The 27,261-nt window shown below is 38.3% G+C and overlaps 4 protein-coding genes across 8 annotated transcripts; 2 read left to right on the forward strand and 2 right to left on the reverse strand.

Annotated features, from left to right (window-relative positions):
• Nucleotides 1-270: 270 nt before the first annotated feature.
• LOC122065502 (luc7-like protein 3) lies at nucleotides 271-7,932 on the reverse strand. Of its 4 annotated transcripts, none has more exons than XR_006136026.1 (10): nucleotides 7,782-7,932; nucleotides 7,395-7,461; nucleotides 7,101-7,229; nucleotides 6,961-7,000; nucleotides 2,965-3,040; nucleotides 2,666-2,866; nucleotides 2,348-2,560; nucleotides 1,815-2,259; nucleotides 1,659-1,719; nucleotides 271-1,515 (listed from the first exon to the last, which is right to left on the reverse strand). XR_006136026.1 is itself a non-coding variant. In XM_042629308.1 (9 exons), exons 2-8 carry the CDS (start codon nucleotides 7,435-7,437, stop codon nucleotides 1,861-1,863), a joined length of 1,101 nt encoding a protein of 366 aa, XP_042485242.1. In that variant the 5' UTR covers nucleotides 7,438-7,461; nucleotides 7,782-7,932; the 3' UTR covers nucleotides 271-1,719; nucleotides 1,815-1,860. The 4 variants fall into 4 exon arrangements, 2 of the variants coding, with proteins under 2 accessions (XP_042485242.1, XP_042485243.1); XR_006136025.1 differs by having other exon boundaries at nucleotides 271-773; nucleotides 1,427-1,515; nucleotides 1,659-2,259; nucleotides 7,782-7,931; XM_042629308.1 differs by having other exon boundaries at nucleotides 271-1,719.
• A 6,469-nt stretch (nucleotides 7,933-14,401) lies between these two features.
• Nucleotides 14,402-16,925, reverse strand: LOC122065505. 2 transcript variants are annotated; one of them, XM_042629312.1, is made up of 2 exons: nucleotides 16,772-16,925; nucleotides 14,402-15,857 (listed from the first exon to the last, which is right to left on the reverse strand). In XM_042629312.1, the coding sequence occupies exon 2, from the start codon at nucleotides 15,799-15,801 to the stop codon at nucleotides 14,833-14,835; it is 969 nt and encodes a 322-aa protein (XP_042485246.1). In that variant the 5' UTR covers nucleotides 15,802-15,857; nucleotides 16,772-16,925; the 3' UTR covers nucleotides 14,402-14,832. The 2 variants fall into 2 exon arrangements, with proteins under 2 accessions (XP_042485246.1, XP_042485247.1); XM_042629313.1 differs by having other exon boundaries at nucleotides 16,707-16,851.
• Nucleotides 16,926-17,080: 155 nt separating this feature from the next.
• LOC122065507 (peroxisomal membrane protein 11B-like) lies at nucleotides 17,081-18,137 on the forward strand. Its single transcript, XM_042629314.1, has one exon. It carries the CDS (start codon nucleotides 17,232-17,234, stop codon nucleotides 17,925-17,927), a length of 696 nt encoding a protein of 231 aa, XP_042485248.1. The 5' UTR covers nucleotides 17,081-17,231; the 3' UTR covers nucleotides 17,928-18,137.
• Nucleotides 18,138-20,951: 2,814 nt separating this feature from the next.
• LOC122065496 (F-box protein At3g07870-like) lies at nucleotides 20,952-22,566 on the forward strand. Its single transcript, XM_042629301.1, has one exon. It carries the CDS (start codon nucleotides 21,028-21,030, stop codon nucleotides 22,168-22,170), a length of 1,143 nt encoding a protein of 380 aa, XP_042485235.1. The 5' UTR covers nucleotides 20,952-21,027; the 3' UTR covers nucleotides 22,171-22,566.
• The last annotated feature ends 4,695 nt before the right edge of the window (nucleotides 22,567-27,261 follow it).

The raw sequence follows: 27,261 nt of genomic DNA on the forward strand, positions 1-27,261 counted from the left end.
GTGGCTTTTTACTTTTGTGGCTATGCTCACCACCTTACAGATGATTTTGGGCGTGAATAATGAGCAGCCAAAGAAAGTTCCTATTCTTCTCTAGAATGAATTCTGCATTCTGAAAATGAGGATGCGTATCCCCATTCTAAAGAACCGTACCAAACACAGCCTAAAACTGCAGCCCTCTCACATAGATTTTTGTGGCATGGTCCCCTCTTAAATTTTGAAAATATTAAACATCCTTACATAATTAACCCAATCCAATTTGTCATCACTATGTATACAAACTTCAGAATAGGGAATACTTTGAACAAATTACTGGCAAAATAGATTCAGCACATAGTGATCACTTTAATGCTCTCTCTAGATTCAATAGAGCTTTTCATCATAAACTTTAACACAAAAATTTCCGAACACTAGGCAAAATAGACGAACCAACTTATTTAAAAGATCCAGCAGACCTGAGATTTACTAACATTTTTCATCACCGTCGACATTTCCGCAGCAAGTCGCTTGAATTAGCTTTTCTGCGAAGTTAGTTCCCACAAACTTCAGGTTCAATGATCGCAGTCCTCGTGTCTAATGGCCCTGTAGGCATCTTAAAATCCACTCCCCTGCAAAGAGATGGGAAATGGCAAAAGAAGCTAATGGAACAAGGAAGTGTCATGGACCTGGAGATTGATTATGCTCGTGATGTGTAGAGCTTCATCTGTCTTCTATACTAGACACCCAGCAGACACATTTACCATAGGCAAGAAAGAATTTGCCCGGCAACCCTCTACCTGTGGAGGTATAACATTTTGTAGCACAAACTACAATTACAATGAGGTCTATCAACTTAATGGAAATCCTTCCCCTCGACTAGTTACTTACCCAAATAACAAAAAAGTATGTGTTCACTCGGCATGAACGAGGTCTAGTAGACCATCACAACCTTAAAGCTCACTCAGGCATGAACGAGGTCTTGTACATGTGGAAGTATAGATCCTCAGTTCAATGGGCTCTAAAGAAACTGATCAAAGAAATGATCATTGGATCAAAGTAAGTCCAACTGATCATGCCCTAGCAATGTCGGATGAATAATTTGATGAGACCAAACAGATCTTGTAAATAAATGCAAAAAACAAATAAAATGACACCGTACACCTAGATGCGACCTTTGACTGGCGTGTCCATGACCGCATTTTATTCCCAGACTGTATGGGTGCGCACACAGACCAATTTGGCACCAGTAAACACTCCTCTTAAGACCTATTAAGCTGGAATGGAAATCCCAAATGTAAACAAGGGGTATTGCATGCAACATGCTAAGACAATTTAAAAAAAAAAAAAAAAGGGGGGGACTGACTCAACCTGGAAATTCTCCTCACACCCTCCCGCCACCCTAGAAAAAAAAAAAATCTCCAGCCATGACAAGTTGAGGATTATATATTACCTTGAAAGTTGTGACACAACCCAATATCTCCCTCAGCAGCAGCAACAGTCAGTCATGCAAATATTTTGGATCGTGTCATCTTAACTACTCTGAGAATATGAATAACCCACATACACCCAACAAAAGATGCTATGAAAACAATACGTTCAGAGATAAAGCATAAAAATAGATTTAGTTCAACAAAAACCTAAAGCAAAATATTAAGAAAAGTTACAATGATAAATATACCTACCTCAACCTCTCTGCTCTCTTAAAATATCGATTGACAGGGAGATGGTAAAGATTCAATATAGCTGTGAGGTAGCCAAAAAGAGTTTCACCCAAGATGAGGTTCACTTTCAGTTAACACTACAGAAGTGCACACTAAAAGGTGATAGAAAAGGTCTACCTCTTTTGGTTTGAAAAGATCAGTCATCTATCTACATTAGCCACCACTATGGGCGGATTGGACTTCTTGAAGATCTCCTGTGACCATGCCTATGAGGGGAACGCGATCGGCTCCTACCCCGACCCCTTTCCCTTGGCCTATCAATACTCCCATTTCTGTCACGGTACCTGTCTCTGCCCCCGTCTCTTCCATTCCGGTAATTGTTGTGTTTCCAATCACCCCTCCCACCTTCTCGGCTTCCCCTGCCATTCCAATCTCGAGATCTTTCCCGTTCTCGGTATCGATCTTGCTCCCTGTCTCGGTCTCGATCATGGTACCTATCTCTCTCCCCTGAAACACTTCTTCTACCTCTACTGTCATTTTCCTTTTCCCTCAGTTTTCTCCGTTCTTCTGCTTCTTTCTCCTTCGCTAGTCTTTCCTCTTCCCTTGCTTTCTCCTTAGCTTCCTGTAGAATATATTCTGTTACTTTACCATGCAAAACAGGGCAAAGTTACAAACTTCAATCTGTAGTAAGCAATTGGAACAGACTTCACCTTATGCTCGTCAATGAAGTCCCGAACCATGCCATAACCAATATGCTGTTTGCCTGTCACATGAGATTGTGTCCTTTCTGCAGCATCATTTGCTACAAGGAAAGAACCACATATCTCACACAGCGCCATCTTTTTCTCTTGTGTGAGCATCGAGACTTTTTCATTCTGTGGTTGTTGAGTCAAGATTGTCTTCTCAACATTCAGGATTTCCACCTGTAAAGGCAAAATAAAAAAAAGAAAAGAAAAATAATAATAAAAACTTTTTCCAACATGGACAAAAAAAAAAATAGCATATATTTGTGGGCATCATTGCAGCACCTTCCTCATGAGTGCCTCAGCTTCATCCACCTTGCCTGCTTCACCGAGGGTCTCCACTTGCTCCAACAGATTCTTTATCTTTTCTTCCAGCACAGTTAACTGCTCTGATTTCTCACTTGGGATTGGAGCAGAGGGAGGAACTTCAACCTCCTGAGCTAGGCGTTCCCGACCACGCCTAACCTTTCTATCCAAGTCTAAGACCTAAAGTAACATAATGTTGCACAATTAAATAAATATTTTCCTAAAATCATGATGATCAGCATATGTAACAACAAGAGTAAAATGAAGAAAGAACCCACCAGTTTCTCGCAAAACTGAGCAAGTTCAGCCTCGAACTTGGGCACATAAGAGTCATGTCTGGGGGACTTCTCAAAACTAAAACCACCAGAAAATCAAATTCTCAGTAAAACCACATACATACTGATGAAAGATATCTCATATCCATGCATCACACAGAAATTGACTAAGAAATGATGATCCACCCACACTGCAAACTGAAATTGTCAGAGGAGAAAAGGAAATCACAAAATAAAAGTGCCCCATCTTGTTACCGATAATCACAATAGAAACTTCCATTAGACTCTTGTGAATAAAAAGTCAAACTTCATACCAGAGCATTTCTTCAGTCTTCAAAATAAATCACGTTGACGTAATCAAAAGTGAAGATCAGAGGAAAAACACAAATACAGTTGGAAACTTAGCTCACCCTATTTGAGCATTCATGTCCACCAGTTAGAAGTAACATAACCTCAAATGTACTAAATAAAGGAAGCAAAATGAACACCAATTATGCAAAGTTCCAGCCAGGACCGACAGCCTGCAAATATATATATATATATATGGGAGAATGTTAATTATCCAAGAGTGTAGGGGTTGCACCAACACTGGGCCAAAGGAAGTGCACCTGGAAGCATCAAAAGGGTGAGCATTTCCACCTTCCATGGGAGGTCGGGCATACCAGCATACCCAGTGCACGAGGCTCCCACTATTGCAGGCTCTGGGAAGGGAATAATGTATGTAGCCTTACCCCTGCTTCGCAGAGAGGCTGTTCCTGACTCGAACCCACAACCACTAGGCTGCAATGAAGCAACCTTACTGTTGCACCGAGGTTGGTTACAAGAAGATTGTAACCTTAATTTTTTTCCCCCTCTTTCTAGTACAACACACTTTTATTTTACAATGACAATAAATCCTGTCATTTCATATAAAAGTGCATTAAATGCTACATTAAATGAATTTTCAACTTTTTGAGAACTCTTTTTTATCCCTGCAATAAATTTGGGAATAAGACAATGAGCAATTAAAAGAATGTTACAACTTGTTAGTTCACCACTTCGGTGACAAGAAGTTGTTCCAATATATATATATATATATATATATATGGCATGACTATAGAAAGGCTCCATGAATGTCAGCATGTCACAATTAATTAAGTTTGGAATGGAAAAGAAAAGGAGAATAGTAAAGAAATGTTTAAGATTAGCATTGTGCAGCCTCAGATTAGATTGATTTAATGCTCTCCTTATGAAAGTTTCCCTTTTTCTGTCACCCAAGCATTGATCGTGCTTTCCTTCATTGTACTAGGGAAGCACCCTATTTGATTCCCTTCCCGATAACTTCCAAATTGGAGAAGTATTCAGAAAGGGCTCCACGTCATGGTTCTAAATCTCCCCGAACTCCCGGTTGAAAACTGAAATTTTGGCATGGCCCGGATGAAGCTAGGAGTCAAAACATATCATGGGATTCATGTGTTGCATTCAAAGGAGCAGCTATGACATCTACAGTGGTACGCACCTCGTGGATTGGAGCTCCTAGAAACTCCTCCTAGTTTTGAGTGGTAAGTGTAGTATCATGTATGACTAATTCACTATTAATCTACGTCATATGTTTAGAATGTTTTAGAAGCTTATATACATTTGTAGTATCGTATCTAAGTTATCTGTGGACTGTGTGTATAATAAATTAACAAAGCTAGTGTAAACTTGGGTTAACACCATAAGTACCATATTGGGTGTTCTTTTCGTGAATATAGTTTATGCATTAGCTTTAAACAGTATAAATAATAAAAAATCTAGGGGTTGAAACCAAGATTTCCATATAGCCCAGAAAAAGTACCTGGTTTCCCACCACAGGTTTTGAGGTTGAAACATGAGATTTTGAACGTATATTTTGTTGCCAAAAATGATCCAATCTATCTGGGCTTTGGGGAACCCAAAAATGAACTCTTTTGAATTGATTCATAGATAAAATAAACGGACAGAGAGACAAGAGACTGACGAACAAAATATCTTGTTTTCCCCCTTTTATAAAAAACAAAGGAATAGAATAGATATACCTTTAGACGTCTATGTATATTTTATCATCTCCCAAATTTATTATTTATAGTTATCGTCATGAAGTGGAAATAGAGGGATGTGGCTAAATGGATGGGTGGATAAAGGAGAGAAGGAGAAAACCAATGACTTATGATTCAAAAAAGAAATTGTCTATGAATCATCTCATATAAAGCAGTGGAACAAAGCATCAATTCAATACCGATTCATCCATAACCATAATTGAATGAATCCGGAAATTAGAGAAAGAATAAAGATGGCTCTAGCTGATACATTAGAAGAGATTGACTCAGGAACAAATTTCATTATGAGCTCCATTGCAAAGTTTAGATCTAGCCATTAATCGAGTAGCGATGGGAACGACAAAAACCTGTGATTGCAAAAGATTCTATTGAAAACGAATCCTAATGATTTATTGAGTGGGATGGCAAAACAAACTAGGAACCAAATCATTTATTTTGAGAGGTCGTGGGCTGGCCCTACGAATGAAACAAATATTTAAGGAGTAAATATTTGCTCATGAAAGCCTTTTCATTGGATTGAAAAAAATTTGATGATTCAATAAAGTGCATAATAAAGATTCATCATAGGACATTCTATATAAATAAGTAAAAGATCCAGACTTTACATCCAACAGTTAATGATCTATTAACACGTTGATAGGAGAACTGGAGAAATGTTGGAACTGTTACTCTAAATGTTCAGATTGCATTTATAAAAAACAAAAAGGAATATTCAAATTAAAGAAAATAATCCAATTTTACTACATCCAGTTCACACATTAATTTTAATCAGTGAAGAAAATCTCTCTTTGTTTTCTTTTCCTGTTTGGGGGGCCGCGGGGGTGGGGAACCAACTTATGTGGCAAAAGAAAAAAGGCCTGAGTAGACTAGACAATAGCCATATGAGCCCCAAGAGTACAAGCAGTCACTATATTCTGTGCATGAAAAACTAAGCCAATTAGAAATCATGTCAGAACTAATACTGGCTAAGTCTGGAAAACGAAAATATAGGAGCAACAATTTCTATTGGTACAATGCATTTAGATTTTATATCCTCAAGCCAATATAACCATAAATTAACAAACCAAAATAAAATCTTCACCAACTCCAATCAGCTATTTGGTATAAAAATAAACATCATGGTCAACATCCTATACAACTCTAAATACAAATTTGGTCAACTTCTGGTCTCACAAGCAACTTTGCTCTTCAAAGAACCGTGTCAACCCTCAAGACTCATCATTGGCCATTATTACCTAATTTTTTTTTTACCACTGAACGAGGACTCTGCGGTCTTGAGGCTAAACAACCTTTCAAAAGATCAAAGCCAAAATACGTGTTCTCCTCAGGACAAGATCTGCTATGAAAAGAATATCCAATGCATTTCTCTTTCCACTAATAAAATGGAGATCTTGAATAAATTCTGATCCTTGATGTCTTAAATATAAGTGTCAACACCAAACCAGAAAAAGATGGCCCAAGACCTATTGAGTGGTAAGCCCCGTGAAATCCACTTTGACACTTTGGAAGGGCATTAGTTCTCCCTTCAATTCTGTGATCTCCCCGAAAAGCTTAATATCAATTACCTCAAAGGAAAAACCTGCAACAGCCAGAACTCCAAAGGTCTTATTTAGCATAGCATGCACGCCAATAACTCATATAATGTCCAATCCTACACCAAAGGTGTAAAGCATGTAACTTACTCTAAGGACTTATTCCAAAATGAATAATAATCCATGCATAGTTCATGGTAACAAAATCATAAAATGAAAAGATGAATTTAAGACATTCATGGTAACAAAATTGACAAATCATGACGGGTTGAACTACAAGAATATTTCCACATAAATGCTATATAAAAGTTCAGTGCCTAGTATAGAAACACAAATGGATGCACAATTCTAGCATATTTCAGAACAGTATTACCACAAAAAGCAACCAATTAGAATCACTTAGTTACCTCTCTTTCAGCTTCTGATCGTGGATTCTAGGGCACGGTCCTGGTGCATAAGCAAAGAAATAATAAGAATTAGTTGAAACCAATTTTCAGAAAAGCGACTCATTTTTTTCTCTCCAAAGAGCAGCGAAGTTAGGACATACCAAGATCACTCCGAGTGTTGACGAACAAATCATGAGGGCAAAACCGAACCATATAGAAACCACAAACCTCTTTATCGTCCCAGCATATCTCCTTGTAATTCTTTCTCTCGTCTTCGGTAAGATTACGGGCTACAAACACCAAAAAGCAATCCAAATTCCAAACAGCATTTAAATTAAACAAAAGAAAAGTGATTTCTTTATCTACCAAATATAATGAATGAAGGAAAAACCAAACAGTAAGTTTTCATCTTTTTTTTGGAGTTGAAGTTCAGACAATGTCAGAAGTCGAAATACCTGCTCCCATGAGTTCATCCAACAAAGCTCTCTGCGCATCCATTGCTAACCCTACAATCAACCCGAACTGAGTTCCAAACGAACAACAAAAAGAGTGCAACAGATTAGAAACCGAAACCCTAACTACAAGAAGATTCAAGAAAAGAAAAACCGAATAATTAAGGCATGCAATAAAACGCGAAAATGAGAGGGTTCACTGGGCGACGGGGGAGAATCGAGGAGGATTGGAGGTTGGCGGAGGATCCAGTCCCGGTAAACTTAGGGTTTGATAAGAAAATATGGGGCGAATAGGAAGATAATAATATCCAGATCGATATCTAAGATTACTTATTAAGCAAAGAGAGCCTCTTTCTCATCATCTCTCAGTGCAAGGAAGAAGGAGGATACCTGAGACCTAAGAAGTGAGGCCTGAGGAATGGAGACGGAGGAGAAAACAAGGGACTATGTTTGTCCTATGATCCATAATTTTGTATGAAGGGGGAGGTTCTCAATTCTCCTGCTGCCAGCGTAGAGCAATCCCACGTCATCGAATATCGGTCAGATTGGAATCGGGTATTGATATCGGTGTGGATCTAGTGTATAGCGCCAGCCAGTCCTTGTAGAGCATATGATAGCTTTTAACCTCAAAGATAGATTTCTAAGTATATTTTTACAAGTATACATTTTTGTGGTAGCATTTCGTAGGATTGAATTCCTTTGTGGCGCACATGCAATAGCTAAAAACTTCCATGCACAAATTTCAAGGTGGTTGCACGTAATCTAAGGCATTTATGAGTGTTGGATATACATCAGACGCCCTGTTGTGCCACAAAGGATCCAATTCCAGTTCGTACCATGCATTGATTCAGATTTGATTAGGTATCGCAATCGCTAGGTGCCGATATAGATCTAGATCGGCCAATTTGAGACCAACCCTCAAATTATTTTTCATACCATGCACAATCGCATATGATGACATTGCTTTGTAGAGAACTCACATTTGTTGGGAGAGAAGAAAAGATGAATGAAAAAGCCTTGTGAGGTTGTGACAAGTGATCAAGAGTTCGAGTTAGAAAACAACTTCTCTACAAAAGCGGAGGTAAGGCTGCGTATATTATGACCCCCCTCAAGCCCCACGGTGGTGAGAATCTCATGCATTGGGACTTGGGTGTACCTTAAATTTTAGATTGTGACAATGCATACATTAGTCGAATAACATAGGAATCTTTTTCTCATGCATGAATTATTATAACATAAAATCTTTATATATAATACTTAAGGAAAAAAGTCATTTGAACCATCGGATCATGTTATATTGAGACTTTTGTGTTTATCTTTCTCCTTATCGCATAAAATAACTTTGTTTCTCTTTAATATACTATATTATTTTGTCACATCTCATTAATGTGATTATCCTATGACGCTTGTTCAAAGAAACCTCTCCCAATGTTTCATTTGTTTTTTCAAATTGAAGAGATTTGATTGCGAAGTAGAGTAAAATTTAAAGGAAAAAACTCTCCATCACGCCAATCACATGATGTTTTTATTGTTTACTTTTACTTGTCTATGTAAGCCACATGTGGATACACCATTCCTACACCTCCATTGGTATACATGTTTACAAAATTTTCCCCTTTATTACTGATTTAATTTTCCTTTCCTTCTTCCCTTTATTTCCCTTGCAACGGTTGGAAGAATTAACCAATTTAAGAGGATTTTAAAAGTTCTCATTATACAAGATATATGAAGCAGCAATCTAAGATTCTCCAATGGCTATCTCTGGAGCTTTCTTGTAACCAATCTGTCACTGGATCCGGCTCCTCCAACATTCCAATGCATATCGGACGGCTAGAAGGACCCAGGCACGCACCCCAAGTTTTTCCAGCCGTCCGATGCGCATTCGACAGGTTGGGGCGGTGGGGAGGATCCTGATGCTGTCACTTGCTGAGATTTCATTCCCACTGTTACTTGCAACCATCCCTGTTTTGGTGCTCCCCACGGGCCCTGTTGCAGTCCTCAAAGCTGCAACTCTTGAAGATTCCCCACATGATCATGATCAAGAGATAGTGCAACATTATAAGAATCATTAACTAATACAGATAGGGTTGAAATCGTCTGCAATTCCGATCTCGTACAATTCCATGCAATACCACCTTCAGACGGTGACACATGTATTGATACCAATACAATGGTCCAGATCTGGTACAACTAATAAAACATTAAATCAGTGAAGAAGCATTTAAATCAGATCTAGACCATTGCATTGGTATCAATACACGTGTCACCTCATAAAGGTGGTATTGCATGGAATTGTACGAGATCGGAATTGTAAACGATTTTTTTCCAATACAGATAACCATCCTGCCACACCATTCTTACAAATTTCACTGCTATAGCAAATAACAAGGAATGATTCTGCTTCCCATAGTCTCCAGTACTCAACACAAGGCAAGGTTAAGTTATGCTGCAAACTAGGGTTCCCATAACTAACACCCTAGGTCGGCAATCCACTGATAAATAAATTTCACAATCCCTGTAAGATTCAGACTAAGGTTTTTAAACACCACAGAGTTCCTACATAACCAGATAAAATAAAAGGAGATCGCTTAAGTAGAATGATATTTATCTTTTCAGCATTTCTCCATCACAAAGAACACACCAAGGAATGAAACAGGTCACATAGAAAACGAGAGATGAGAAACTCGGATCTAATACCCAAAGTTCCAGAAACTCACAAGTTGTCTATGAGTTTGTTCAGTCTATAGAACCTGACATTCTGGTATTCGTTTAAATCTCCCAATTCAATGAGAGTTTCAGAAAGCGAAATCCCTGAATTCTTGTCTAAATCAGGGTCTTCAGCATTCCAAACTCGAAACTTTTCAGAGCTCATGCCAACCTCTGCCTTTCGAGATCTTAGATTGAAAGAAGATTGATGATCAGAAATGGGGGATGAAATCCCACCAGAGGAACTTTTGACTGAAATGGTCATTGATGCACATTCCTTCTGTTAGAAGGAACATGAACAACATGAAGCAGGAAGCAATAAAACCAGGAAAAAATTTAGACAAAGAAGAAAGTTCCAAGTAAGAGAAATACAAATACTGTTTAGTATTTAAGACAAGGAAACAAACGGAAAGGAGGGAAGATGAAACAACCATTAAATGGACAATGAATGGTGAAACCAATTGAATAAGTATGACAACCCCTTTTGTAGCAACTATGCGATTTAAAGCTCAGTCTATATTAGACTGATTTTCACATTAACTAACCCTAAAAGAGGAAAGTCCAAAGCCTTGCAAGATATTTTCTCTCTTTTACATTAGTATTGAAATATCCATTGGTGCACAACGTGAGTTTCACTTGAGCTTCACGGTAAGGAATTCAAAACACTTTGAACATGAGAAGTACTGAAAGTGGATAACCACAACCATCCCCATGATCAATAAAGAAATATTCAAGACAAGATCTTGCTGTAAACCATAACATTGGAAACTTGATAAACCAATATAAGAATACATATAAGGTTAAGGACAACGGTTTCAAGAAATTACAGAATCACTCAACCTTTCTTAAAATATCCCAATTTTGATTAGGAATAAGATCGAGGCTCAAATAAGAAAGGGATAGGCTAAGGTAGCGACACCCATGCACAAATAGTTAAACAAACAACAAGAATGAACCAAGACAAAAACAGATATGAATGAACACAAACAAAATAGCAAGGAAAATAAAAGAGATTCCTAGCAAGTAGGAAACATACTACCCTAAGAATACAAAATCGTAAGGCACAGCGAGCATTATGTGTGATTGGGTTAGATGCTAAGACCAACCTTCCTAATCCCTATACACAGAACAACTGGCAGGTACATCAATTGAAGGCTCTTGGTATAGATTTTCAGAATACCTTTGCTAACCTTTTTGCTTTTCACCATGATATGTGATAACTAATTTCTTTTCATTCTTTTTGGTGTCTCCCTTTCTTCTTCTTGTAAGCTCATGAGCAAGTTCCTCAACCTGCACTTTTTAGATTCTTCAGAGAATCTTTTGGTAGCCATTTAAAAGTGGGTGCAGTTCTGTTAGTTATGAGGTGCCATTGAAATCACAAATGCTCCCCTTAGAAACTAACAATAATGAGCCCCAAAATTTCTCTCCCACAATTACGATCTGTATACCTTCCATATCACAAGCCATATATCTCCCTTTTGGGCTCCACTATGGTGGATTTTAGTAACATGATCTGCATTAGCCACAGTCGATTTTCGTTTGCCGTCCCTCCAAAGCTCTGATAATAAATAATGCAGATCGATCTTGAACCAGGGAAAAAAACTAATGGGAGGTCAATTGCAACATGATTGGTGATAAAGTGACGAACAAATCAATAACAGAGTTTTTTTTTTTGGTAAATATAAAAGCAAAAAATAAGAGGATATGATTTGGGCATCTCACCTAGATCATTGATCAACATTACACTGATCATGCAAAGCATCTCACCTTGCAACTGCATTTCACAGGCCATCTTGCATCTCACAAGGAAAAGCAACAAAAAACCATTATCTTTTCTTTTGTCTAAATCGATGGCAAGAGTAAGCCCACTCTTTTATTTATAAAATAAGAAAGAACATGGAAGCAACCCTATTTGCGTGGCATAAAATATGCTTACAAGTTTGGACTCTAACAAAAATGGTACTGTGCAAAATAGAAACAAATTAGGCTTTATAAGATCCAACTTTATAAAACAAACAGAGGAAGTGGATTCGGATTTTGGGATCCTCTCCAATGCCTTGAGAATTATAATTTACAAAATATCAATGACAACTGAAAAAAGACATTCCATAATTTTTGTTTGGAAAATTGCATATGATACATAGTCCCTATTGTTTTTGCAAAATAAAGAAAACCTTCATAGTTTGTATTTTCCTGAACCCATAAACAGCCTCTGTCCTTTAATTTGAATAATGTTATTGACTATCAAAAAGGTGATACGACGGAAGGATGTTTATGCGGATGAAAAAAATGGCCAAACAAATATTTTGCGGTTAGTGCCGCATAAGGAGATAGACTCAGTAAAAGAAAGAGGGGGGGGGGGTTGAGAATCTTAAAGAGCAGCATGAAACTACCAGTGTATTTATCAAAACAAGGGATTTGTTAACCTCACAGAAATAAATGCGAGGTGGCTCAGTGCCCTATATGGACACAGGATGTGGGATTTTTTCAGCATCCGGAACCCCTGATTAATAAAAATAACGGATTTCCTAACCACATAGAAACAATTGTGATTGTGTCATTGTGAGGGTGGCTCAGCGACCCTATACAACACTGCACACATGATCCTTAGCATCAGGAACCCTATAAAGTAGTGGAAGGAAAACATTGTGATTGGGCTATAAGGCTCATCAGGCTCATAGAATCTGTAAGGTTAACATTTTGGAAATAAACCTCAACAGGCATTTTCTTGAAGAACTAGAATGGAAAAATCCATGGCTTGCCTGAATATAAGTTGTTTCTTGTCCATGCAGTCAAAACAAAAGGCACAGACATAACTGAAGTAAAGAGAAGATTACCATCCCATTCTTGAATAAAGCTTCTGGGTTGTTGCTCTCCTCGCTGCTTCAAGAAAAGGGCATACTCAGATGAAAAAATGCCATGTAAGCAGAGGTAGCTCCTCTAGTGAAACTCTTTGAAGACCTTCCACTTGACCTCCTGCCTTGTAAAAGGCTTCGCAGCTGTAAAACCATTAAAGCATATAAACTGTGAAAGATAATTTAAGCTTTTCCACTGTAGCAAGGAAACATGCCTCTAAGGAGAACAAGAGTTCCTTCTTTTCTATTTTTCTTGTATTTCTTCACATTAAAGAGATCATTCAACGAAACCAACATGAGGTAAAATTTCTATTACCAACTCTGCTGGCAGAGAATTAATGGATGGAATTAGCTGTTTTGTTGCTTTCTTCATTATCTTGGATCACCTCATTTGAGAATTACAGAGTAAAGTGGATGAAAAATTGGAGAGAGAGAAATTAAGTCCTACTAGCATGGAGTACATATAAGACAGATATGTTAGATGTATTCTATATATTTACATTTTTGGCATCCATGCATCTATATCTGGAGAATACATTCCAATTACTAATTATAAGTTGAAAACCACTAAATTTAACATTACATAGTCTTTCTATTTGTCAAACTTAACATTGGATTTTCTTTTACAAATCATTCTATATTATAACAGTTTTATGTTCCAAGCTCAAATTTCTTTTTTGGGTTAAATATCATCAATAGCGAAAAAGTAAATAAATAAGAAGACTTCCATATCTACAAATTTTTGCGGTAAAACTTTCATGACATATCCTCCTCCTTTTAACATTTAACTTCTTTTGCCAGTGACACTGATGAGTGCAAAGGCCCCAATGTGCATTATGGGAAGAAATGGATAATTATGTGGAAGATATGAAAGGGATTATATGACTGGCCTAGCCTGTGAAATCTGAAGGGTTGTTAATAAGCACAAACCTGCAGAAAGCATGCCCATTGGCTGTGTGTTAATAGGGACATGAATTTTGAAAAATGTATTAATATATAAAAGGATCAAGAGCAACCAATGGACCTGCTTTCCACACTTAAAACAGTGCATAGGGCTGTAAGCCCTCTACTGGTTGATCCATTTGATATGAAGTCCAAAATTTTCCAAAAATATACCTAGTGTGATTGTAGAGGCAAACAATTTAAATTGTCAAGACAATTGCATTCTTACGGAAAATCTCTTCAAACACACAGTAGACCATTTGAGCATAACACATTCAATCCTACCACCCTGATTACTTTCATTTAATGGTATTTTTTGCATACTGTATCTTCAGATGATTTTCAGAAGAAAGTCTCTCAGATGCCACTACATATGATGCCTGGAAGGAGGATTGGTGACTTTAATAAACCGCTAAAAGGATTTATGTGGGTTCTACCCTTTTGCCTTAGCATTTCTATGGTATGATACCAACTACCAAGTGAAAGGAAAAGCCTGCAAAGTAGATATCCATGATCATAGAGAGCTTTTATTGATAATATTCGAAGTACAGAGGAAGCAATAATCTATAGAGATTCTGGATACCCAACATTTATATTAGAAAATCCAAGCTGGCCTGTAACATGGCACAATCAAGAGAGGGGATCAGCATGAGGATCGTGAACTTCCCAACACCAAGATACTCAAATTTCCATATTTACTACACAGACTATGATCCAGAATGAAGTAGTTCCGCAGAGTTAAAAGTCATAGCCTTCATGACTTGAACATGTTCTTTGTCCTATTCTTGAATTCCAAATTTATACGTTGTTCAATTGTACACTAAGAAGTGCAGTCATAAAACCAGAATCCTGCACTGAGTCTTTCCCATGGGCAGAGAGCATTTTTGTAAAAATATATCTCTACAATTGGTGGGGATGGAATGGATACGGTATGGAGCTCAAGGTTGTTTGCGAACTCGAGCAGTGAATCCAGCAAACCAGGCAACCCTCATTAGCTGCATCCCAAGGACCAGCACCCACCATGAAACCAGCCCTCTAATTGTATGCACAACCCATGCAGGTGCACCAAGTTCTGGCGCCAACTTCAACCCCCTCATCAGCTGCAACAACCGGTATGCCTCATAAACAATTGGGGTAACAAGCCACACTGTCGATTTCCAGTGCCATGTCAACATCTCTGTCAACATTTGTATAGACAGAAGTAGAAGGTAGGGACCCAAAAGTACAGCAAAAGAGATAGATGACAGTTGGGGTTCTATAATGCCTTTGTGTGTAGCCCAGAGCATTGACAGAGGGATGACAAAGCCAACGACACTTGCAACCATGTTCCAGAATCTGTAACTGAGAGGAGCTTCACTTTTGCAGGTTTCAGTTGGCTCCTTTGGGAGCGCACATGCATCAGCCATCAGGAGAAACAAGGTTGCACCAATGTTATAGATACAATCGAGCCCCACTAAGGAAAGAAAGCTGGCTATGTTAGGTCCAAGAAATACAGATGACAAAGGTAACCATAATGTGGGTACCATGCCTGTGGCAAGCAACACAGAAGGACCCAGAATCCATATAGGCCATTTAAGAAGTTGGGGCAAGGATAGCTGATCACTTGCATTTACAATATCAGGAGCTGGAGTTTGGGCTGTGTCTTCAGCATTCATGGATTCAAAAATGTTACTACTTCCTTTGAAGAAGTCATCACCTGTATCTTCAGTAGTAGCATATGTGATGGGGGAAGGTTCCCACGGAGTCAATTTGGTGCAAGAAATATGGGCATGTTTGAGCCGAATATGAGAAAAGGTGAACCCATGTAGTGGTCTTGGTGCTTTCAACAATCCCAGGCTTTGCAGACGAAATTGGGAACCAGGAGCTGTTGCAACGGTTGGTGGTGACCACCCCAAAGATGCCATCATCTGGTTTAAGATTTAAATAATTTCACTATTTATGGGTGGAAGTGATGACCGTCATTCTGAAAACAAAAATTGCCAGTAAGAAAAAATCTTATAAAAAATTTTAGAAAATGCTGAAACACATTAAACCAAACTGCTCCCAGATATAAGTGGTTTCTCAAATTTCAATTCTCACAAAAATTTCTTTCAAAGCTTCATATAGGAGAAATTGTAAAATATCTGCAAAGTGAATATATCCAATCCCACCATATCTTAGACCACTCCACTAAAGTAAGGAAAATCTTTGCCTCGACACCTGAAAGCATATACATGGTGTTTCTCATTGTAAGTTCTCCAATACCATTAAAATTTCTAAATAAGACCCAGATATTATCCTAAAGGGATCATTCTGGTCATCTAAATTTCGATATTAAACTGCTGTGGAGTGTGGACAATCACAGACTAAAGGTCTAAAGGATGGGTGGAGGGATGGGGGAACATTCTGAACCCTGTAAAATTTGATGGTTATTGGTTGAAGGGTTTGAATTTATGTATAGAGACTTTGTAACTAAATGTTTAAGGGAATTCACATATAAATTAAAGCACCCTAATGGCTGGCAGATCCATCTAGTATCATTTGAAAGCTGGAAACTCTGCAAAAATTAATTCTTGATTCCAGAATTCGGCCACCAGAGTAAATTGCCACGAAATTGAAGCAGCTAGCAAGCGTAATCAGACTATGATATCCCATCATCTTAATTAATAACCAGAATAGAATATAAATAATTCAATTAGCAATAAATTGTTCAAGGTTCTTATATCAATCAGAGCGGACAAACTAAGAACAAAAATTTCAGAAAACCTAGCCCAGATCCTCAAGGGGCAACAAAAGATTAGGGAAAAGAAACATAGAACAAAATCACAATTACCTGATCATAAATACATGGAAAATTTAAAGGATGAAACAAACGGAAGCTCTGGTTTGTTTGATTACCTTCCCAGGTTCCAGGAGTGAGGAACGATGATGGGTCAAATGCAGTCGTGATGTCCGAACATCTCCTTCGAGACTGTTTGGAGACGAAGATTCGCTGGGCATAACTAGAGAGAGCGTACCCTGTTCGGGATCCGGACCAATCGGGCCAATTCGGATTGGTATCACATCGGTCTCAGCCGATACCGATACTGATACCGATATCTGATACCCACAACATTCATCACAGGCATGAGAGAATTCTCTATCCTCCCACGGCCATAGGTTTTATATTTTGAGTCTCTTTTCTCTTCCATGAGTCCCAACAAGAAAGTATAGCTTCCTGGATTATCCAAATTTTAATAATTTCTGTGGTTCTCCTTAATTCTAATGCATACCCACTTCCCTCACTAGTCCACCAAACCAGTAAGCTCTATATCTTTGTAATCCTTGACCACTGAAGTCATTCCTCACAGCTTCAGCCATGAATGACACAGTGGATAAGCTGGTTATCTTCTTAGCAAAGAGAGATGGCATAGACAAGCTGGTCAAGACTTTCCAGTATGTCTCTAAGCTTGTTCATTGGCATGTTGAGACTACCCATCCAGATATAGCTCAAAGATTCAGGAAATGGGAGGTATCATCTGGACTTAGTCGTAAAGCTTTTCGAACAGGTCGTTTCCTCACTGGCTTCAATGCCCTCCGGCGAAACCCAGGCTCCACCTCAGCCTTCCGTTTCCTTGCTGTTCTTTCTAATGCTGGAGAGATGGTCTACTTCTTCTTCGATCACTTCCTATGGTTGTCGAGAATTGGAGTCATAGATGCAGTTCTAGCAACAAAGATGAGCTTCATTTCAGCCTTTGGTGAGTCCTTGGGTTATGTATTCTTCATCATTTCTGACTTCATTATCATCAAAAAGGGAATTGAGGCACAGAGGAGGCTCCTTCTGCAGTCACCAGAGTCAAAAGAAGGAAGCACTCCAGAGAAAGATATGGAAATTCTGAGGAAGATTAGAGCTGATAGGGTGATGAGGTTGATGGCTGTGGCTGCCAATGTTGCTGATCTAATTATTGCATTGGCAGATATTGAGCCTAATCCATTCTGCAACCATGTGGTCACACTGGGTATTAGTGGGTTAGTCTCTGCATGGGCTGGTTGGTATAGAAACTGGCCTTCATGAAGTAACCCATTGGTCTTGACATGATGAGGTGAGGGACTGAGGCTGAAGGGAAGTAATCTGAAGCATCTACCAAAGCAATTGTTGTTTTTTGTACTATTGATTCCATGGTAATTCAGCTTGTAAGAAACTACTTGTAATACACATTAAATACGCATCTGATAGTTACACTTCTGAGGACTAAACTTAACTTTTGTATGTGTTCATTGTCTATTGCAGGATCTAGAAACATAATGCTTAAGTATGTTATTCTTTATGTGCTTTAACTGATCATCCGGTGCTTTTCCTCCATAAGGAAACAAATTACACAGAATAGACTCTCCTGCGAGGCAGGGGATAAGGCTGCGCACATTTGCCCCTCCCAGACCCTGCAGTAGCGAGAGCCATATGCACTGGGTTGCCTAGTCAATCAAATGACTAGTAGATTGGCATATCAACCAAGTAAAAGTCACAAGAAGTTCATATTTCAAAAGCAACATTCTTGGGGTTGAACTTCAGCATCTGTTAAGTTACTTTCATATTATTAAGGTCCTCTCTGACTAAAAATCAATAAAGAAGAAAGTTTAATCCATACTTCAAGCAGAACATGCACTTACTTCAATATTGAGATACATTACCAATGAAGCCAATCTCTTCAGCTCTTCTATCTGCCTTACAAGTCCTAAACAAAGCTGTTGGAGGGAGGGGGGGGGTATAAAGAGAATTCAGGCAATGAAAAAAGATAAGAAAACTATAAGATAATTTAACTTAGCTTCAAGCAGAGCACTAACTTATTTCAATATTGAGATGCATCACCAATGAAGCCAATGGGGGGGGGGGGTTGTAAAGAGAATTCAGGAAAAGAGAGAAAAGAAAGAAAAGTAGAGGATAATTTAGCATCAATCCTAAATGTTTGGACCATTCAATTTTGAGACCTACCATCTTGAGGTCTGTAACTGCATCTTTCCAATGCTCATTTACATTTCTAGTTCGTCTGCTTGGTTCTAAAACATTTTTGCTTACTTGTGTGTGCATTGTGAAACTTCAAATTACTTTAGAACTACCCTGCATTCAAAGACTTGGTTCCTGCTTCAGTTCTGAAAATTGGCACAATGACTCAACTCAACAAAGCCTTGTCCCAACTATTTCAGGGAATTTCGCAGGAATTTTCTCTGCAAAGATTTCAGTTGACTATGGATGACATATACTCATTGAGTAATGAAGATAGTGAACAGAACTCCTAGAATCACAAACATCTGAGAGAAATTAATCATGCCAAATATAGCATATGGTAACTTTTTAGTGACAGACAATTTAATCGAGGCAAATATGATAATGGGCTGTTCTATCATAATTATATAGCTACAAGCAATAATTGATTAGGCACATCCTATTGCTGTTTCCAGGAGTCTGGCCTTTCTTACTGCCCAACTTGAACTCATGGTTTTGATGGCATTACATATTGGTCAATCCTGTGCTGAACATGACTTCTAGATTTTGAGTATCTAAGAATTGTATAAAAACCTCGAAAAGCATGTACAGAATCTTGTACAATGGCGAAAGCCACTTCATTTCTTTCTCCCTTTGGGTTTGGTGGATTCATTTAGTTGTATCAGTTCCTCTCTTACCTCATGAAGAATGGATCCATAACCTTAATTCTTAATAAAATTATCAGTTTTCTTTTTGACGAAAAAAAAAATCTTCAAGGATGTATGAGAATTATTAATCTGAGGGGGGGAAAAAAAAGCCAACATTTTCCCAATGCCAAAGAAATTACAAGAAGATGCATGAGAAACCATTTGAATTTTTATAAACAAGTTGTATATTGTATAGTAGTAATTCTATCTTAACAGAGGTTAGGAACTGACCTTGGATCAGGTCTATCATGCACAGAAGGTAATATAACTGATCAGGTTATTAACAACAGAATCCATATACCAGGTTGAACAAGGTTTAGAGCCACAAGGATGGATGGACTCTTCAGTGTTGGCCATGGGAGTATTTTATCTCTTCCCACCCTGCTTCTTCCTACCCAAACTTCCCCCCTCCAATCCATATGATCTCTCCTGCCTCTCTGTGGTAGTGTAATCCTAGTCTTGTAATAGCTATGTACTCCCCATCCACTGTGCATAAAAAATAAAAAATAAATAACAAATAAATAAAAAAAAAATAAGAAGAAGATGTGATCCACTATATTATTTCTCTTGTTTCTTTGAGTGTTTGAACCACATCTCTATCAGTGATTATAGAACCTAACATCTTTTAAATGCCTATTGTCTTATCCAAGAAGTTATTTAAGACATGTATAAAAGGGTATTAAAAAATAAGTTAAGAGTGTCATATTATTATGAGAAAAAGATTCTCTTCAACCGTTGGGACGGCCGACAAGGCATCTAACGACTGGGAGGACCTGGCTTGCACCCATGTGTTGGGCTGCACGTCTAGAGGCATTTACTCCCTTGGTGGTCACACATTGTCGTCTTGTTCTATTCATTGATGAGAAGTTATATATATATATATATATATATATATTTTTTTTGGGCACAGGAATGGTAACTCTTACCGGAAGTATACGTCAACAGGCACAGCCAATGGAAAGTTACGTGGGCAACGTAGTCTTTTCTTACCCATTATGTCTATATGTAGGTACATGTTAGAGGGTAATTCTAATAGTGTAGAAATTTATATTTTTACCCTTTTTATATGATTCACAAATTTTTCTCAGTAAGACTAATAGGGTCATTTACATGTATATTTGAAAAACACATATTACAATGACATAACGACCGATCCAGACTCCAAAACAGGTTGGGTGTCCAGCAAGGCATCCGACGGCTGGAGGACCTTGACAAGCACCCCAGGTCCTCCAACCGTCAGATGCCTCGCTTGGTGTCTCAGCAGTTGGGTTACTATGGGGCTTTGGGCGGGAGCCGCGGGAAAAGATATTCTTTTGTTTGGGTTCAAAGCCTGGAGAGAGATTGGGAATTATAACTACCTTTCTCTTCATTTCTTTCATTCTCTCTCTCTCTCTCTCTCTCTCTTCTCCCTCTCTCTTTCTTTCTCGTCCTCCCCAGTCCCAGAGCAACGCAACTGAAGAAGGAGAAAACCAGAAAGATACAAGAAAATGAAGAAACACAGGCAAGAAGAGAAGAAACAGTGGGAAGAAGAGACGAGAATGTCTGCTATGATCCCAATGCCTCATCTCCCAATTGAAATCAAGGATAAAATCTTCTTGAGTCTACCTGTGGAGGCTCTCTTACGATTAAGGTGCATAATCAGAGACTACTCTCGACTCTATAACCCTCAGTTCCTTAAAATGCACTTGGACCGACAGTTTGAATTTGATAATGGCTCTATCATTATCGTTTCAACTGCTTCCAAGATATATAAATTGTCTTTTGATGCGTTTAGCCACCCAATCCAACTTGATTTTCCTTTCCGGAATCCAAACTCTAAGAGCCCAATTGTAATAGCAGGTTCTTGTAATGGGTTGGTGTGCTTAACTCATAAGAGATTTTATGGGGATTATGTGTATGTATGGAACCCTGCTACAGGACAGTACAAGCAATTGCCGGCACATGTTAAGAAAAGAAGAGTATACAATGTTAGAATTTCTTTAGGGTTTGGTTATGATCATATTTCTGGTGAATTCAAGGTGCTGTTAATTTCAAATCCTCAACCTTGGAAGACTGGCATCCGTAAAGTTGAAGCTATTGTGTACACATTGGGGACAAGTTCTTGGAGAAGCATTGGAGATACAAGTTCTTGGAGAAGCATTGGAGATCTTCGGTACCCTTTTTGCCAGTCACCTTTGCAGGTGTTTGGAGGTTGTCCCCATTGGACTGTGCCTGAGTTGAATTCAATTGTTTCATTTAGTGTTGGAAATGAGAAATTTAAGGAAATTCCAATGCCCCCCATTGATGATGATTATACAAGATGGGCGAAGTTAACTGCATTGGGAGGCTGTCTTTCTATAGTTGCCCATGTATATAAGGAGAAATGTTATGAAATATGGGCGAGGGTGGAGGATGGATTGGAGAATACTTGGACCAAACAACTCTCCATCAATGCGGTACACATACCTGGATATCTTACTGATTCCTGGAACGTAGACCTGAAGGCCTTCAAGAACGGGCAGGTTTTAGTGGAAGATGACGGGCCATATTTATTTGACCCAGTGACTAATGACATCAGATATCTGTATCTTCTTGGTGACCCAAAGAAATTTCATGTTTGTTCCTATATCGAAAGCCTTGCTCCATGTTGAAGACAGAGGAGATGTGCACAAGAACTCATAGAATGGAGTGAAGAATTACAGGTAGGGGGGTGTTGATTTTCTTTAGCCTGTATTAGCAATTGAAGATGAATTTGAATGCAAGTCTATGGTACCTAAAACTGAAAGATTTAAACTGTTTTTTTTCTGCATGACAATGAGCTCCCTAGAGAAATTAAAAAGGTTCCTGTCTCATGGACAGATCTGATATTGGACATCAGACTTTAATGTTAGTTTTGCATTTCTCTTGATATTTTTGCCTGCTTCTTTCTGGTTGTCTTTGTATTTGTCCTCTGCACTTAGATTTGTGTTCTTCAGTGGTTCGAAAGAAACAGATCAATATCATTTGTATCCGGGAGATATTTCGTTAAGCTTCACATTATCATGTTACATGCAGCACCATGGATTCTGAGAACAAACACTGAATAAGTCAGCAAGAGCAATTTAAAAAAAGTAGCAAATGAATGCAATGACTGGACTGTAAACTTTGCAATTTGCATTGAAATACATTTTTTGTTACCACACAGTAGGACTCACCATGTTGAACAGTTGAATAAATCTCAATCCAAATTGCCATATATGATTTCTTCTTCTAGAATCCAAACCATTATTTTCTGGTGAAATTTATTTTTCAGCACTAAAATGACAACTGCCCTCTCCATTTTCATTTAATTGAATTTGGGAGGTGGGGGTAACTTATAGTAGTAGGGAAGAGAAACTGTGTAAGGGCAACAGTGATGACTTCTTGTTATCTATGTGAGGCGATGAATAGGCTGGTAGAGATGGAATTGAGGATAACGCCTTACATGTCAATCCCTCATCGAAGAATAGTTCACATATAATATTTCAATCTATGCCTCATTTTTCAAATAATTTATTAGGTCTTGGGTTCCTCCAGTCTTTAGTTTTCATGAATTGCTGGACATGAACAAGTCCAGATTTGCGTTGCAGGCAACTCCATTTTTTATTTCTCCAGTAAGGTAGTTGGTATGGGTAAGGCTTCCCTTGGTATCAATTTGGCTCTGTAGTTAATGTTTTGCACTTATGGTTTACTAGGCGTCCCTTAGGAATGATAATGAAGTAATGAGGTCCTTAACTGCATCTTCTAATTCCAGAATGTTTTGAGATACAAGCTCATTCACATTTCTCATTGGTATGCTTGGTTCTAAACCATTATTGCTTGTGTGTGCTTTCTGAACTTCACTAATCACTTGGGAACTACCCTGGTTTATTTAATTTATTTGAACTTGATTCCTGCTTTAGTTCTGAAAAGTGCCAATGACTCAACTCACCAAAAACCTTGTCTGCAAGGATTTCCCTCACTATAAATGAAACATACTCATTGAGTAACGAAGATAATGAACACAACTCCTAGAATCACAAACATCTGAAAGAATGTAATCAGGCCAAATATGGCATATGGTTACTTTTTGGTGAAAGAAAATTTGATCGAGGCAAATATGGTGATGGGATTCTCTGTTCATCAGTAATCTAAATAAGTCATTAAACAACCTTGACATGAATAATCTATAATAGGGAATTGGCCATCATCTTCAAGAAAAGATTATAATTATATAGCTACAAGCAATTATGGATTAGACATGTCCTATGAGAGTCTAGCCTATCTTATTGACCAGCTCGATCTCATGGTATTGATGGCATAACATATTGGTCAATCCTGTGCTGGACATTCCAGGAACCAGTTTGTGTTTGAAGCTAGCAGCAAGTCTGATCCTGTTTGAATGAACAAGCAGATGTAGATTCCTATCAATTTGTTCACACCCAACATAAATTTGACTCCATAGGCAACAAGACAGGAATGAAAGAAATTTGAATTGCAGAAGAACCCAACAGATTTTTAACCGCCGGAATGTTGGCAATGGATGTAATGTCCAGGGAAGAGACTGGCTTCCGTAAAGTTGAAGCCACTGTGTACACATTGGGGACCAGTTCTTGGAGAAGCATTGGAGAACTTCAGTACCCTTTTTACCAGTAACCAATGCAGGTGTTTGGAGGTTGTCCCCATTGGATTGTGCCTAAGCTGAGTCCATTGTTTCATTTAGTGTTGGAAATGAGAAGTTCAAGGAAATTCCAATGCCCTCTTATGATAATGTTAGTGACAGAGTGGACTTCACTGCATTGGGAGGCCGTCTTTCTATGTTTAGCTATGTATATAAGTTGAAACACTATGTATTATGGGTGATGGATTGGAGAATATGTGGACCAAACATCTCTCCATTAATGCCTCTAGCATTCCTGAATTCATTAATGACTACAGATCCTTAATGCTATGGGGCTTCAAGAATGGCGAGGTTTTAGGGGGGGGGGGATAACGGGCCAGTTTTATTTGACACACTGACAAGTGACATTAGATATCTGTATCTTCATGTTCACCCTAAGGACTTTAAAGCTTATTCCAATATCGAGAGCCTCGGAATGCCTGATTTTTAAGAGAGGGGATGTGCACTAGAACTTACAAAATGGAGTGAAGAATTACAGGTGGAGATGTTGATTTTCTATAGCCTGTATTAGCCATTGAAGGTGAATTTGAATGAAGGTCTAGGTATAAAAAATTGAAAGATTTAAACTCTTTTTTTTTCTGCATCACAATGAGCTTCCTGGGGAAATTCAAAGATTCCTGCCTCATGGACAGATCTGATATAGGAATCAGACTCTAATGTTAGTTTTGCATTTCTCTTAATGATTTATCTTGCTTCTTTCTGGTTGTCTTTGTAATTGTCCTCTGCACTTATTGGTGTGCTTTAGTAGTTCGAAAAAATTAGATCAAAATCATTTGTATCTGGGAGATATTTCTTAAAGCTCCATGTTGTCATATTACACAAGGCACAATGGATTCTGAAAAATACATTTTGTTACAAATCATTAGGGCACACTACATTAGACAGATGAATAACTCTCAATCCAAATTGCCATATAGGATTTCTTATTCTAGAATCCAAACCGTTATTTTCTAGTGAAATTTCTTTCTGAGCACTAAAATGACTACTGCCCTCTCCATTTTTATTTAAATAGAATTTGGGAAGTCGAGGCAACTTATAGTAGTATGGAAGAGAAACTTTGTGTAAGGGCAATAGTGGCTACTTTTTGTTATCTATGTGGGGCGATGAATAGTCTGGTGGAGGTGGAATTGAGGCTAACAATTCAGCCCCGGCCACTCACTTTTCAAATGATATATCAGGTCTTGGGTTCCCCCAGTCTTTAGTTTTTTCTGAATTGCAGGACATTAACTAGTCCAGAATTGCGATGCAGGCAACTCCATTCTCTATTTCTCCAGTAAGCAATTTGGTATGTTGGTAGTTGGCAAGGCTTCCTTTGGTATCAATTTGGCTCTGTACTTAATGTTTTGCACTTAAAGTTTACTAGGTGTCCCTTAGGAATGATAATGAAGTCATTAATCTTCATGGTAAGAAGTGGCCAGGGCTGAATCTGATTCTTCTCTCTTGGAGACAGCCTGTTGCATGCCACTGGCTTTGGGAATTAATCCTTTCCACCTAATTAATATAATATAGAAACATAAATCTGTTCAATGCTCAAATTAATAAGCTTACTGTCCATGTCATCGTCTGATCATAGATTAATTTGCATTCCACTGTGACTTCGCTATGATTTGAAAGATTTTTGGATAGCCAATTCCATTTGGAGAACATGGATGAAAAAACAACTCTGTATGATTGACAAGTTAAGATGGACCATAAAATTTGACTAGAAACCTTTGACAGTGGTGGAGCCTTTGCAAATCCGGTATGAATTTTTTATTTTATTTTTTGTGAATAGTTGTTGGCTTGTATTATATGTTCATGTTGGATTCCCACCAGACTTACAGTTTAATGAATGAAGGGGAAATGCTTCAGGGCCAAAAGGAAAAACCTAGAGAGGCCCAACAACCACCTTTCGTATTCCTCATAAAGTTTTCGACACATTTCGACAGAGTGACACATACTACCATAGGCATCAAACAGGTTATGACCATGAACTCTAATCCTTTGCTTGGGTTTTTTTCATCCTTGTAGTTGTGCCCAGCTTCTTAAACCTACCTGTAAAGAGTATATTTCATATCTGGCTCCCTGGCTTACATTTGAACCCTCCACAGATTCATCTCTTTACATAGGGACCCAACCCCTCTGCTTCCATCATAGATCTCAGAAAACTTCCCATTTGGGTCGCGACCAAAATATGTCAAAGCGGGTCAATCTTCAAAACATGTCAAGAATTCGAGCAAACTTAACATAAAACAAGACCCCAAATAAAAGATTGCTATATGATAGATTTTAGATAAATACTACCCTTCAGCTTGATTATTATCTTGGCATCCCATTGATTGGAAAGTGTCTCTCTCGAGTCCACTGTCAAAATCTTTTCAATCGGATGAATTCAACGCCGAGTTCTTGGAAGTCTAAGTTTCTTAGTTCTGCTGGGAAGCATGCCTTGATTCAAGCAATATTGTCTGTGATGCCTCTTTAATACAAGTTATGCCTCCCAACTGCCAATATTAGTGCTCAATGATCTTGATTGTCTTAGTAGGAAGTTTTTTTTTGGTCTAATGGTGAGAACTCACTGATTCCAATTGTCAGTTGATAAAGGTTTACAAGTTGCAAATTTCATTTTAGGGAACACACTTAACAATGGTTGACTAAAGGGGTTCTCTCTCTCCTCCCCATGTAAAATGAGAGATGGACTCTATTAGAGGTTTTGCTCCCCACTGAGAAATATTATCCCACTAAAGGAAAAGTAATAATAAATTGAAAAAAGTGGGATTCAAATCTTCTCCAATTGCTGTCTCTCTCTCTCCAACTGTCTTCTAATTAGACATAAACATGCAAATTAGATCCATGTTGATACTTTACGGATCCTGCATGACCCGTTGCGGGCACTTGTACTTTGAACCATTTCTTTTTCGTGGACCTTAAAATTTGTATGTCAATTAGAAGCAACTTGCTAGCTCATAGCACAGAAATAAAAGCACGTAAAACAGACAGTGTTGACTATTTAAGTACGGAGGAGGAGGAGGCCAAGTAGCAAAAGCATTGATTGATTGGCCTTTCCGTTCATAAATCAGCTCGATAG

The sequence above is a fragment of the Macadamia integrifolia genome, unplaced genomic scaffold (assembly GCF_013358625.1).
Source record: "Macadamia integrifolia cultivar HAES 741 unplaced genomic scaffold, SCU_Mint_v3 scaffold2045, whole genome shotgun sequence".
Classification (NCBI taxonomy): domain Eukaryota; kingdom Viridiplantae; phylum Streptophyta; class Magnoliopsida; order Proteales; family Proteaceae; genus Macadamia; species Macadamia integrifolia.

Coding starts and splice junctions, on each gene's coding strand:
- LOC122065502 (XM_042629308.1), bottom strand. CDS start 7,437: ATGGATGCGCAGAGAGCTTTGTTGGATGAACTCATGGGAGCAG. Junction 7,230..7,394: donor GGATGAACTCATGGGAGCAG/GTATTTCGACTT, acceptor TGGTGTTTGTAG/CCCGTAATCTTACCGAAGAC. Junction 2,867..2,964: donor CTCAGTTTTGCGAGAAACTG/GTGGGTTCTTTC, acceptor ATGTTACTTTAG/GTCTTAGACTTGGATAGAAA.
- LOC122065505 (XM_042629312.1), bottom strand. CDS start 15,801: ATGATGGCATCTTTGGGGTGGTCACCACCAACCGTTGCAACAGCTCCT.
- LOC122065507 (XM_042629314.1), top strand. CDS start 17,232: ATGAATGACACAGTGGATAAGCTGGTTATCTTCTTAGCAAAGAGAGAT.
- LOC122065496 (XM_042629301.1), top strand. CDS start 21,028: ATGAAGAAACACAGGCAAGAAGAGAAGAAACAGTGGGAAGAAGAGACG.